Here is a 14,455-nt window from a genome sequence, read left to right as displayed (position 1 = left end):
AAGACTTAGATCAAGGAGCTTACCAGGGTCACTTGATGGCGTTTGTCTCCAAAAACATGACTTTAAAGTCCATGTTTTTTCCATTGTGTTTTGTTGCCTGCTCACAGATGATTCATTTTTTTCATCACCTCTTGAATGACTGTGATGCCATGCCTGGGCTGAGGACAGGCGGTGCATGAGCTTGAAGAAGAGCTGGCCTCTGCCTGTTGTTAACTCATAAACTCAGTAGATGGACGTGATATTGATGTGGTGTGGTGTTGAGATCTGGGCTCTGGTTTCAGCTCTGCCATTCACTAGTGATTTAGTCTTAGAGAAGTCACCTGCCTGTGGCCCTCCAGTTTTCTGATCTGTGTAATGTGTGAGTTTGGCATTGTATAATGTAGTTGCAGGTGTCCGAGATGGTAATTCTTATGTAACATAACTAGAATTTTCCTGGCACTAGGAGTGTGTGCTGTCACCAGGTAAAAGAGTGATAATTTAGAGCTGCTGTCGGCGGGAGGAGTTGGGGACAGAGTGCCAGTGTGGAGGCCACACGAAACAGTGGCAATCTGCATGACATGGCAGCGGGGACGCTGGAGGGAGGGGCCTTGTGAGAGCGTTTGAGCTGAATGGTGCAAGCAACAGGTGAGGGAAGAGAAATAGTCATTGAAAGCTTACTCTATTTTATTTGATGCCTTATTTAATTTTTCTTTCAAGCGTGAACCGATCAAATATTATCAACATTTTATTCAAATCTACCTGACCATTTCCTTTCCTACTCTGCCATACCAAAAAATAGTAATGGTGGACATACTTGTTTTGATAACCTTAAATCACTTTAATATCACCCTGATTTATAACTGCTGTGCTCTTGAAAGTACACTTTGAGTTTGGAGATGTTTGGGTTTGTTGTTTCAAAAGCGATGATGGCAGTGCTAAGAAGTTCCATTCTTGTGAAACTCAGTCTTTGTGTGTTGCCATGGGAGTTCTAGGGTAAGGGTTGGGGCGCTAACTTGCTTGGCTATGCCCTTGGCAGAGCATCATCCCCGTGAAAGGGCACTGCTTAAGGGAGCAGTGTTTGGCAGTCCCTCATATGCTGTACCAGTCTCTGTTAGGCATGGGCAGCCTCTGAAGAATCAAACCTCTGACCTTTCAGTGTGAAGATCTTCCTAGCACAGCTGAGAATCAGGTGGCTATTCATAGGAATAGTACCACCTTCAGTTCAGACGCACACGTGCCCTCAACTGGGACGCGACTGTGGGAGATTTATGAAGTAGCGCACCTGTACATTTTCAGTACTTGTAAAGTGATTTCTAAAGCATGAGAGCATTAAGACCGTAGTAAAGGTGTGGCACTCCAGCATGGAAGACAGAAATTCTGAGATGGAGCTCTGAGATGGGCTCATTTTATAATCAGCCTCATGCTGTCATTTTCTTGAAAACTTTTTGTTAACTTCTAAGCTTGCTTTGTTACAAAAATGAAGTTTTGACGTACACAGCAGGCTTTCTATTCTAGTCTTGAATACAATTAGAAAGTGAGATTTGCCAGGCGCGGTGGCTCATGCCTGTAATCCCAGCACTTTGGGAGGCCGAGGCGGGTGGATCACGAGGTCAAGAGATCGAGACCATCCTGGTCAACATGGTGAAACCCCCGTCTCTACTAAAGACACAAAAAACTAGCTGGGCATGGTGGCGCGTGCCTGTAATCCCAGCTACTCAGGAGGCTGAGGCAGGAGAATTGCCTGAACCCAGGAGGCGGAGGTTGCGGTGAGCCGAGATCGCGCCATTGCACTCCAGCCCAGGTAACAAGAGCGAAACTCCGTCTCCAAAAAAAAAAAAAGAAAGTGAGATTTAACAAATTCCTTTAATAAACCATTCTGAGTCTTTCTCTACATTTTGGAAATGGGAATTAAACAAAAATTTTAATACTGAAACTTAAATTCATGATTATCTTATGTTTAATAGACATGAATTTGATAATCTTTTCCTTAAGAAAAGTTATTTCACTAGAAACTCTATACTCTCTACTCCAAAATAATGGTTTGGATGACCAAGAAAGGGAAGAGTTGTGCTTCTGAAACTCAGATGCTGTTGGAACAGGGTAAATTTAGAATTAAAATATTTACTGCACAGATGAAGAGAGCTATGTGGAAATGCAGTCAAGCTTTTGTTATCATTAGACTATCACAGGAAACATTTGCATCCTCTTTATATATTGAATCGAGCTGTAAGTCTTTTTGGATGGAGTCTCGCTCTATTGCCCAGGCTAGAGTGCAGTGGCACTGTCTTGGCTCACTATAACCTTGGCCTCCTGGGTTCAAGCGATTCTCCTGCCTCAGCCTCCCTTGTAGCTGGGATTATAGGCATGTGCCACAACACCCAGCTAATTTTTGTATTTTTTGTAGAGATGGGGTTTCACCATGTTGGCCAGACTGGTCTCAAACTCCCGATCTCAGGTAGTCTGCCTGCCTAGGCTTCCCAAAGTGCTGGGATTACAGATGTGAGCAACCATACCAGTCCTGAGCAGTAAGTCTTAATATTTTATTAGTTAATGCTACTGGAAAAGCCATTTTTAAAGAGAAAGTGATTATTACTTCAGAGAAGAGCCACATCCTGGATTAATTGAGATCTACGGACCTTTATCGTTGAAGGGTGTAAGGGAATGACTGGTAACATACAGCCATACCTTTTCTCAACATACAGAACATGGGCTGCTTCGGAATATTCGTGGTTTTATTTTGCCAATAAGGGTGTCTATACAGATAATTCCCTTGGGGTTCTAAAAGCTATTGTATATTTATATAAGACTTTGTATTTTTATGTCAAATTTAAATTTGTATAAGCAACCTATTTTAAGAAAAACCCCATAGATTAGCATTAAGTGTGTTATTAGTGTCTGGTAAATACAGAAACAACCGGTGTTGGCTCTAAATATGTACAATTAGTATCAACATTTCTAAAAAGCAAAAAATCATACACTATATATATCTTTTGTTTCACACAGTTGCTGTGATTGGCTGATAAATATTTGTCAAAGAAAGAAAGAACTGAAAGCTCGCACAGTATGGCTTGGATGTCCCGAAAAGTGTGAAGAAAAACATCCCAAGAATTCTATAAAAAATCAAAAATACAATGTGTTTACCTTTATACCTGGGGTAAGACCATTGCATTCTTGGAGATGGGTTGTGTGTCAGAGATCCTGGCTTCCTTTGCTGTAGGGTGGAGGGTTGTGTGTCAGGGATCCCAGCTTCCTTTGCCGTGGGGCAGAGCCTGTTGAGAATCTCACTTAGGTATTGAATTGTGTCACATCCAAATCAGTGTCCTTTTGCTTTTGACCATCTGTGTCCCAATAATTGTTAAATAATTCATATGTATTTTTAATGGCTACATCATAGAGTTCAGCTCAAGAAACAATTCGATGATTGCCTTTAGTTCTTGATAAACATATTTATATTATTTTAGAAATATAGACATAATGAAGTAAAGCTAATAAAATTATCAGAAAACAAGTTATATATTTTGGCTGGGAACTAGTTTGGAGAGAAAAGTGAATGTAATGTTTAAAGCCTGCAAAGAAATTTCACAGGGAAAAGTAAAACAATTTTTTATACTGAAATGATACAATAACAAAATATCTGTAATAAGCTTATTTATATCTAGATGTCTTTGCTACTTTGCTTTATAAATCTCAGGCCTTGTTATCATTAGTTATCTTCAATTGGGTATTATGCTAAATTTAAATCTGTAGGTTAAATATTTTATTTTTTGTTGCTAGTGATATTACTAGCTTAAGTTATAAAGCAGTTCTTATACGATTAGAATAGTTGAATAATTTTTGTTCTTTGTGTGACATTCCTTATTTTAATAGATTTATTTATCTTTCTAAAGGAAAAGGAAGCTGGTATTGATTATATTTCTATATCAAAGTTTTTGGCATGTTTTATGTCTTTTGTTTGCAAGATAAGCTCTTGATTACATGGAATGTGGGCTGCTTTATCTTGTATGTTTAATTTAAATAATCATGCTGACATTGTATTGGGCATTGATTTTTTTCCCACACCCCCACCTCATCCCCCTCTACCTAATGATTGGCAAATGCTTGATATCTAATGTACTTCTTTATTAAAACTCACAAAACTAATGGCTTTATAATTAAAAGACTGATCTTTTGACAGGATAATAAAGTGTAACCTGTCTTATAGGCAGATAAATATTCACATCTTTATTGAATGAAGCCACTGTTTTCTGCCTAGGTTTAAATTATTAAATATTCACAGATCTCAGAGATTGGCTGAGCAGTATACATTTTCCTAAAGGTCAGCAGGTTCAGTCAGTAGACAGTAGAGTATTGATTACAGTAGTTTAAAGCCAGCAGCGCAGCTTAACTTTGATCGGTGCAAGTCCACACAGTCTGCTCAGATTGGCTGCATGCTGAAAATACCTGTGGATGTGACTGTATGATGATTACCATGTGCATGAGTTTTTTTTCTTGGATTGTCTCTGAAATTAGTCTTTTCATCTAAAATATAGTATTTTAGAAACATTTGGTAATTACACAGTAGGAATTCTGTGCCATTTTTACCATGAATGGCAATTTCTAAATTGCTAATAGATATAATTTATGCTAACTGAGATTTTAAAGAACTCACTAAGGAAAAAGCACTTTATTTCCTGCTGAGATTAATTTATGAAATAATCCAAAACATTTTTAGACAGCAGGTTGAACATGATTATGAACATAAACGCATTGTCAGTGTAACTGATTTTGAGTCTCACACATGGCTGTATGATGATGCAGATAGCCTCATTATCTGAAAACGAGTCGCAGACTCTCTAGGTCAGCAATAAGCACTTAACCCATTGCCCTGCTTGGTGAAATTTTCATTCCTCCCAAATGGCATAGAAATGGCATCCAAAGAGATTGTTATTTGTAAGTTGCAGGTTTGCAAATTTGATTTTAATTGTAGTGTGCTGTTTGAATTATTCTCATCTGTAAACATAAGTTTTGTTCCATTTTGATTTTCAACTTTAATAATTTGAGGCATTTGTAAATCGAGATCTATTAGTATTAGATCTTGGGTTTTCTTCCCTAAAGATAACTATTTGAATTGAAAACCAAAACCTTTCAGTATTGGCATTCCTAAAATTTTATTGAATGATGAAATTTCATTTATATTCAAAACTATTGTTAAGGATTAACTACCCAAAGACCATAAGAGGAGGTGGGTTGCTGTCTTCCTGAAAATTGGTCTGCAATTACACATTCTTATGCTTTACCATTTTTAATGTTTTGAGGGAAGTAAATTCCCGCTGGAGATTGAGCCGGTCTATCTCGGGAAGCGACACCTGTTCACTCAGGCTTTGTAAAGCTACGTGGATGTCTTGGATGTCCATGGGAAAAAAAAAGTGGCTATTTGTTTCTTATCATGTCATAAATACAGTGGAATAAATACAATGGAATATGACTTGTCCATTGTGAGATTTGCTGAGTCGTTATCAAGATATACCTGTTACACTGGCTTGCTGACATTGGGAAGGTTTTGCTCTCTAAATTTTTTTTTGATGTTCATGTAGAAGCTTAGTAAATGAGTGTGGAAAACTAGAGAATTTCATGTAAGAAAAATAAAAAACTTTTAGATGACATTTTTAACGTCCTTGAAAGTCCTAATTGTCTTATCTTTCAGTTTATTTAACATGTGTTTTGGAAGTAATCTTACCTTCCTTTGTGATGTAACTATCAGAAAGCCAATGTGAAAATTAATTACTTTACTTTGATCAGAACACATTCTCACTGTTTGATGGAAATGTGGTTATATGTTGTGCTGATTTCAATTGTTTAATTTAGGTATTAAGTTTTTTTCCTTGAAGGAATTTTGTTAATTTTCTCTTTTCCTTTTTAGGTTTTATATGAACAATTCAAGTTTTTCTTGAACCTCTATTTTCTGATAATATCCTGCTCACAGTTTGTACCAGCATTGAAAATAGGCTATCTCTACACCTACTGGGCTCCTCTGGTAAAAGAAATTTAAAAATTAAGTTAAATTATGAAATATTTAGAATATAGTTTTAAGAGTTGAGAAGGTTAAAAGTTAAATTGACCAGATTTAAAAACATGAGATTGTTGCAGTGCATCTCTGAACTTCTGTTGTGAGAAGACTTTGCTGAGTGACTTCAGTCCCTCAGAGAACCATGGGAAGTGTGGTGCCGAGCTGCTGAAGTTACCAGGTGCCTGAGCCGGTGGCAGAGGGCCCTTCGTTGGTCATGCTGCACCTGCGTTAAGGTTGCAGGTCATCAGCAGCTCCCTCCTCTATGATGCACCTGTTGGGAATGGGGGCAGGGGCTGTGTGTGTGTTCTGTTACTCTCTTCACATCCTGACCAGTGGTGAGCATTCTGAAGTATCTAAGTACAGTACATAGGATTTCTGGTTGACAGCCCAATATATAATGTTTTTCAAAAGGCCAGTGATGTTTATCAATGAATGTTTCCGTTTCAGACATACACTGTCTTGATAGGCCTAAGGCTTAAGCAGTTGTCTTACAGTTTTCGTTAATTTTCAGCTTGTATAGACCAGATGTATGTCGTCTTTCCTTCTTTCATAGAAAAATGTATTACTTTTTTTTTAGAGACAGAGTCTCACTCATGAGGCTGAGGCAGGAGAATCACTTGAACCTCAGGATGTGGAGGCTACAGTGAGCCAGGATCATACCACTGCCTCAGCCTCATGAGTAGCTGGGACTGCAGGTGTGTACCACCATTCCCAGCTCATTTTTGTATTTTTAGTAGAGACGGGGTTTCACCATGTTGGCCAGGCTGGTCTTGAACTCCTGACCTCAAAAGATGCACCTGCCTTAGCTTCCCAAAGTGATGGGATTACAGGCATGAGCCACCATCCTCGGCCACTATTTCTTTTTTTTGATTTGCTCCCTTTTGGACAAATGACCCGCGGAATCTGGGTAGGAGACACAGAGAGTGAAAGCGTTCCTTCAGTGGCAGAAGAGTGCAGTCCCTGGGGGTCTGCATGAGTGTGCCTTCCTCACGGAGTGCCGTGCAGTCTGCTCTGAAGGGGTCTGTCCTGGCCCAGGTAGGCTCCACCCTCTCACCAGAGCACTCCAGATGACGAGGGAGCCCCGGAAGAGGAGGCGCGAAATCCTTGCTTCCCGGACAGGCACAGTCAGCCTCTCCTGTTTACCTGTTAGTGAAGGCATGCTGAGGGACATTTTTTGGTTTCTCTTTCACATAGACTTCATAATAGGGTGGACTTGAGGAACGAGAGCAACTTTATATGTAATGTAAACACAAGGTTACTAGATAAATGAATACATTTTTAACTTACTAAATTAGTAAGATTGAAAGAGACATTGGAGCTGAGCTTGGGTGACACTGTAACACTGTGGCCCTCATGCCATTAGTGTCGATGCAGCCGGTGACAAGGTGAGCTTCCTCCGTTAGTGTGCGTGCCTGCCTGTGTTGCCTTTCTGGAGGCTCATTGAGAACATATATCAAAGACTTGAGAAATGGATTCCGCATTTTCACTTGGGAATTTATCCTGAAGAAATAATGATTGATCACAAAGTCTGAAGAATGTCCATTATAAATATTTTAAAAAGTCAGATGTCGGCCGGGCGCGGTGGCTCAAGCCTGTAATCCCAGCACTTTGGGAGGCCGAGGCGGGTGGATCACGAGGTCAAGAGATCGAGACCATCCTGGTCCACATGGTGAAACCCCGTCTCTACTAAAAATACAAAAAAAAAAATTAGCTGGGCATGGTGGCGCGTGCCTGTAATCCCAGCTACTCAGGAGGCTGAGGCAGGAGAATTGCCTGAACCCAGGAGGTGGAGGTTGCAGCGAGCCGAGATCGCGCCGTTGCACTCCAGACTGGGTAACGAGAGCGAAACTCCGTCTCAAAAAATAAAAAAAAGTCAGATGTCTAACAGTAGATTTCGAAACTCTGCTGTGTCCTGTGTACATGTTGGAACACTGTGTGGCTTTAAAGATGGTATTTAGGAAAAGTATTCAATAACATAAAAGTTGCATATGTTTTACTAAAATGAATTTTAGAATACATTTTAAAGGTGGTTCAAAATATGTCTCGAATGAAATCCACAGTGCTTTTGATCAGCTAGTCTTGAACTCCTTCATGTCCAGTCCTGGTCTAGGTAATGTTGTACAGGAGTGAACAAGACAAACAAAATCCTGTTCTCATAGAACTAAAGTTCTGGGAGAGAAGGCAGGACGTACATTCCTAATGCCGCAGAGCCAACCATCAGGCTACAGAGAAGAAAATGTCAATCCGGAAAAACGAGTAGAGGATGAAGGGGGCATTCTGTGTGAGCTGGTCAAGGAAGGCCTCTCCTGTGAGGTGACATTGCAGTGACATCTTACCAGTAAAACAGTCGTACGGATATGGAGCAGGGAAGAGTGTTGCAGGAAGAGTAGCAGTTGCGGGAGGTTCTGGACTGTACCGATCATGTTCCGGGGTACGAGGAGGTCACCCAGAGGGAGGGTGTGGATGAGAAGACAGTAACTGGACAGGAGGTCAGAGGGCCTGGGGTCCGCTCTTCCAGGACTTTCAGATTTCATCCTGAGTGGAAAAGGAAGTCACATGTTTGTGTATGTATTGCATATATTCACACACAGAAGAAACACTGAAGTGTATACAACAGAGTTTGGAAAGTTGGTATTAAAGCCAGGTAACTATGAAAGGGGGATATAGATAACCATTTCTTATCTTTTCTTCCACCACATTAGCAGTAACCTGTTATGAATGTGAGGTTATGATTCCTTTGTATCTTAATAATTTTATCATGTATATATTTATCATTAAAACAATATACAGTAGTCTTTTGTACGCTTTAAACATTTTTATAAAGGTCATCTTAATCTGTGTGGCCTTTTTGCAACATACTTTTTTGGCTTAACATTGGTTTACAAAATTAATCCCTGTCAACATATATACTTCATTTTCACTTCACTCAAGTATTTCATTGTGTAAATATTACCACAAGTGACTTGTCCCTTCCCTTGGGAAAGGAGACTTTGGGGTGGTTTCTCATTTTTCACTACTACAAATGTTGTTATAACAAACAATATGATTGCTGATAAGCATTGTTACAATGAACAATGTGATTGTTCATCATTCCTTATGCATTTTTGCAAAACATTCAGAAATTTGATTTAAAAAGTACTGTTGCTTGTTTTCATTTTCTAATAAAAGCAATATAGCATTATAGAAACTTTAGAACACAGAAAATACTTGCTAATTTTGAAAGTCATATTTGATTTTAATGTACTTCTTTCTAGCTCCTTTATTTTTCTATTCATATCTTTCACAGTTGTATTCACTGCTTAAATATAATTTGCCGGCTGGGTGTTGATACCTGTCATCTCAGCACTTTGGGAGGCAAAGGCGGGACGATAGCTCGGGCTCAGGAGTTCAAGATCAACCTGGGCAACAGGGTGAAATTCCATCTCTACAGAAAAATAGAAGAATTAGCTGTGTGTGGTGGTACACACCTTTAGTCTCAGCTGCTCAGGAGGCTGAGGGTGGAGGATTGCTTGAGCCTGGAGGCAGAGGTTGTAGTGAGCCAAGATCATGCCACTGCACTCCAACCTTGGTGACAGAGTGAGACCCTGTCTTAAAAAAAAAAAAAATTGCTTTGTGGGTTAAACTTGTTTTAACTTAAACAATGATGATCTGAGAATACAAATTCTTAAAAAATCTAAAGCTAAATGTATCTATTTATATTTTTCTTTGGCCTTTTGTACTTAGTAACTCTGATTTAACTAGCTTTCAGCTAAAGAAAACATCCTTTAGATGGTTCTTTGTGAAGAACTTTATTTGATTTGTTCACAAGATTGATGATCTTGGCCATACCTGAGTGAAGTGTGCACGTAGGCACACAGTTTACCAAGACAAGAAAACATTTCTCTATTTTTTTCTTTTCATGTGATTATTTCCAGTAATAGCTGGAATTTTTTAGTCTTTTAGCTTGAATTGTCATCCTCTGTTTTTTTGAAGTACTTTATCATTTTTTGACATGTATTAGCTTTAATTATTTTCAGATAAGTACCTCAATAAGTAACTACTTCAATATTCATATAAAAGATATTGTTATTCTGCTATGTTTGTGTTTTAAGTTTTTAGAGAAGTGAAAAGCCACATTTTCCATTTGAATAATGCCTGATGTTGCCATCTGATTTTCTTTTGTTCCTTGGTTGGGCAGCAGCCATAATTGATACCACCTTTCAGATGACAGATGGTGAATATTGTTTAAGTCTATATGCTTTCACTGTTTATATGCATCTTAACCTTTGATTGAGCAAATCTCTTAAAATGTTGATGTGCATCTTAGGGTTACCTTCAAAACCGAGAAGCAAGCATAGGAGGGCATATTGGTTCTTTTAAAAAGCTTTTAAAAACTTTGAAAACTGGGACTTTCCCTCTTGGGGATCCCCTCACATGACAGTGTGGGAGCTCACTTCCTTTCTCTATTATTTTCTCTCTCTCTCTGCCTAAATAAATCATTTTCTGCAAAAAAAAAAAAAAAAAAAAAAAAAAATTGAAAACCAAGACTATTTGAAAAAATCTAGTCAGAGTTAAAGAATAAACATACATTAACTCTAAAGAAATCTTTTTAAAGGAAACTATTTAAAAAATGCGAATTTGAAAATAGATGTAGGTGTCTCTTTTTTAACTGAAGAAAATGTTCTTCAGCAAGAATTCCTCATAAGCCCTTGAGTTCTTACATTTTCTGTACCAGTTTATTTTAACCCCATTATGTCCAGTGCCAATAACACCATGTGATCTTTATACATACCAGTACTGACTTTTTGGCCATCTTTTCTTTACTTCTCTAAGGTTTCGTAAGGATCTTCAAGAAAAAGATATCAGTTAACATTTCCAGATTCTTTTAGCCAAAATCTTGCCACTGAGGCATAAAACCATCTCACAGTTGGTTGTAAAATCCTGTTTCTGTTGTTCACTAATTTTAAAACAAGTTGCTTTAAACTCATTCCCTCTGCTCTCTAACTAAAATGAAGATGTTTTTTAAAACAGTGATAATTATTAATCTTTCAATGATTTCTGACAATATTATTTATTAGCTTTTGCTCTGAACTAATTTCTATCGTATTTTCCCATATAGTAGAAGTGTAAATTGAAAATAAGCTGATTTTATTACATTATCGTGTCTGGATGAAGATGACCTTTTATAGTGTTAGCTTTCTGAAGAATTCTTTGAAGCAAAGCTTGTGTAATCAGTAACAAAACAGAATGCCATGCTTTTTATCAAAATGAATGAGATGGAATAGATCTGTCTATGCAGAAGATCTTTAGATAAGGAAAGCTCTGGCTCTAAGGATTTTGAGCACTGTATCTTCTATATAAAATGTCTTCTGCTGCTTTGTTAGTACATAATTGGCAACCATGTACGGCTACATGGGTGAGAAATCAATCTATGCGGACTTGAACTTTTCAGTCTTATTTAAAAGTCCTTCCTTCCATCCACTCTTTTTTGTGTGTGCGTGTCTCTGTGTTATAGGTGTGGGCAAAGTAAGAAAAGGAAAAGCAAATTCAATGGCTTGGAATCATCCGGAGACAACCATTGTTACTGATCTGTGTGACTTTGGTAAAGTTGCTCTCTCACTGTGTGTCTCAATTTGCTTATCTGTGAATTAGAGATAAAGATAGATACTTTGTAAGATTTTTGCGACATTTAAAAGGGGTAATTCATTTAGGATACTTGGAAAAGTGTATAGTAGGCACATTTTAAGTCCTCAAAGGCAAACATACCCATCTAACTTTTTCTCCTTTTACAAAAATGTATAATGTTTTGGACTCGCTCTACATGGTTCTTCGGTTATCTGGATAAATAGGAGAAAGGCTGTGGACAGGCCAGGTCAGAAGCCACCCATGTTGTCCAGTCTACCACACTCATGTTTTCAGGTCGCAGTAGAAGCAACAATGACCCTTGTTGCTTCCAGTTTTGAGTTTTCTGGGGAGCAGTGTTGTAGCCTAAGTCTCTGACCTGGTTGTTGCCGAGGTAATGGGAAGACCCAAGTGCTTCTACAGTAAGACTTGTTTACTCCAGTCCTCCATAAACCACCAATCTGTAATGATCCATTTAAGAGCTCAGGTCTAAACTGCTAAGGTAGAGGCTCATGTGTTACAGGCTCCAGTGGTAGAAGAAAGTAGTAGCCTCGGCTTCCCATTCCTTCAGTGTCTTTTATGTTCCTAGGCTGGCCATGGTGCATTTCCTCAGAATAGATATGCTATGGAGGTGGATGTGATGGTGGTGACACCTTTTGGCTGTTGAGAATCCTACACATGTGCTATTTATTCAGAGAAACAGATTTGCAAGTGTGTTGTAAAGCAGCTTGGACACTCTAATAGTCCTTGCCTGTTATCGGGATCCTGCTTCCTCTTCAGAGTGTTTAACTCCTGTTTTCGGGTCTTGGGACCTAACCCTCTTTATTCCATCTTCTCTAATACTACTCCATTTGAAGTGGGAGCATATTTTTACTGGCTCCTTGAATTCTTAGGAACTAGCACAGTTTTGTGATTTATGACTACTTAATGAATTCGGTCAACTTTTGCTGTCTTTAAGCCATGGGTTTAAAGGGGTGAAAATTAGAGTCATCTGGGGAGTTTAAATAACATATGTGTCTGAGGTCTCGTCCCTGGAAATTAGAGGTAAAAAGTATACATTTCAGGTAGGGCCTGAGCAAATTTGTGTTACAAAAAGTCTTTTCAGGTGATTATGATAGGCTTACCTGATTAAAAACTGCTCTTTTAAAATATTGTCTATACTATTTAAATAAAATGTGCTTGGCAATCACATTCTCTTGTCTCAGTGAGTCAGTCACAAACAGAACTTTAAGAAATAACCTCTGACTCATGAACGTGAGTCTGTAGCAGTAAATATTCTCTGACATGGGAGTGGCTGCAGACAAGTGTATTTCTTGGATTCAAAGACACATATTTTTCATGTACTAAAATTGAGCTGTGACTTACAAACAATGTGTATATTTACAGTGCTATTGTCCTCCCACCCAAGACTATTACTAAAATAATACTGATGTGTCTTAAAACCAGTAACATCTTTGAATCAAGGAAATGTAGCATTTTATCATGTGACTATACTATAAATTTCTTATTTGTGGACATTCAGGTTATTTTTAATTTTCATATTCATGCTGGGATCCTAGAATTTTTCCTTTAGGGTAAGTTTCTAGACGTGAAACTGCTTGGTTAAATATGTGCAAATTTTAAGACTTCTGATAAGACCAACTTACTTAGAACTCTTTTGGGGGTATCTGCTGCTTTGGCTTATATTCATTTTCTTTGTTTTTCTGTTGCTAACTCTAGTTCAGTAAAACGATGAATTTAATTCAAGTTCTTCTTCGTCTCTAATAGGCTTTTTGATAACCACTTTTATTTCATTGCTACTTTGTCATGACTAGTTATCAGCTTTGAAGAAACTAGCCATCATTCATTATTGTATATTATTCACTCTATTATGGAGACATTTATCATAATATAAAAATTTCTTTTGTTCTTAAAATTCTGTATTTCACACAGTTAACATCACTCTTAATCATAAAAGACTAAATGTGTTCCCGTTAAGCTTAGCAATAAGGGTGTCTGCTCCCACCACTTCTACTCAACATTGTATTGAAGGTAAAGTAAATAGGGCAATTAGGTAAGAAAATGAAGTAAAAGGCATTTAGATGGAAAGAAAGAAGGAAGTCTGTCTCTAGTCACAGGTGGCGTGATCTTGTGTAGAGGAAAACCTAGGGACTCTACACACAAAAATATGGTACCTAAAAAAAAATGAATTAGCAGGGTTGCAGGATACGAGATAAACATACAAAAGTCACTTGTATTTCCAGCAGTGACCATCCCCAAATGAAATTAGGATAACAATTCTATTTATAATCTCATTAAAAAGAAAATAATAGGAATAAACTTAAAGCATGAAATTATATACTGAAAACTAAAAGAATTTTGAAAAAAAAAAGAAGGTCTGAGTAAATGGAACATCATGGGTTGAAAGACTTCATATTGTTAAGATGGCAGCGCTCTTCAAATTGCTCTACAAATCTAATCCAGCTCCTAACACAATCTTAGCTGGCTTTTATTATTATTTTTAGTTTTTGCAGAAATTGACAAGTCGATCCCAAAATTGATGCACAAATGCAAGGAACTCAGAGTAGCTAATACATCATTTAAAAAAAATAGGTCAAAGTTGGAGGATTTACACTTTCCCATTCCCAAACTTATTACAAACTGCATGATTAAGACAGTGTGGTACTGACATAAAGATAGCGGCATAGATCAATGGATGTAACAGAGAGTCCAAAAATAAACCTTTACATTTATGACACATTGATTTTCAACTATGGCACCAAAATGGTAACTCATAACTCAACAACTAAAAGATAAATAACCTAGGAAAAAAAGTGGGTAAAGGATTGG

General features: G+C 37.9%; 1 protein-coding gene across 5 annotated transcripts in view; it reads left to right on the top strand.

Moving 5' to 3' along the window:
- ATP9B (ATPase phospholipid transporting 9B (putative)) overlaps positions 1–14,455 on the top strand; it is a 277,165-nt gene that overhangs the window by 30,147 nt on the left and 232,563 nt on the right. For 4 of the 5 annotated variants that reach the window (XM_074383227.1, XM_074383229.1, XM_074383230.1 and 1 more), the window contains exons 3-4: positions 2,983–3,133; positions 5,879–5,992. The exons of the other annotated variant lie outside the window; for it this stretch is intronic. In XM_074383227.1, the coding sequence (XP_074239328.1) occupies positions 2,983–3,133; positions 5,879–5,992 (265 nt within the window). The remainder of the gene's footprint in view (positions 1–2,982; positions 3,134–5,878; positions 5,993–14,455) is intronic. 5 annotated transcript variants of the gene reach the window in all.

The sequence above is a fragment of the Saimiri boliviensis genome, chromosome 13, assembly GCF_048565385.1.
Source record: "Saimiri boliviensis isolate mSaiBol1 chromosome 13, mSaiBol1.pri, whole genome shotgun sequence".
In the NCBI taxonomy this organism is placed as follows: Eukaryota; Metazoa; Chordata; class Mammalia; order Primates; family Cebidae; genus Saimiri; species Saimiri boliviensis.
Note: the sequence above shows the minus strand (reverse complement) of the source record. Positions and strands in the feature narration are given on the sequence as shown.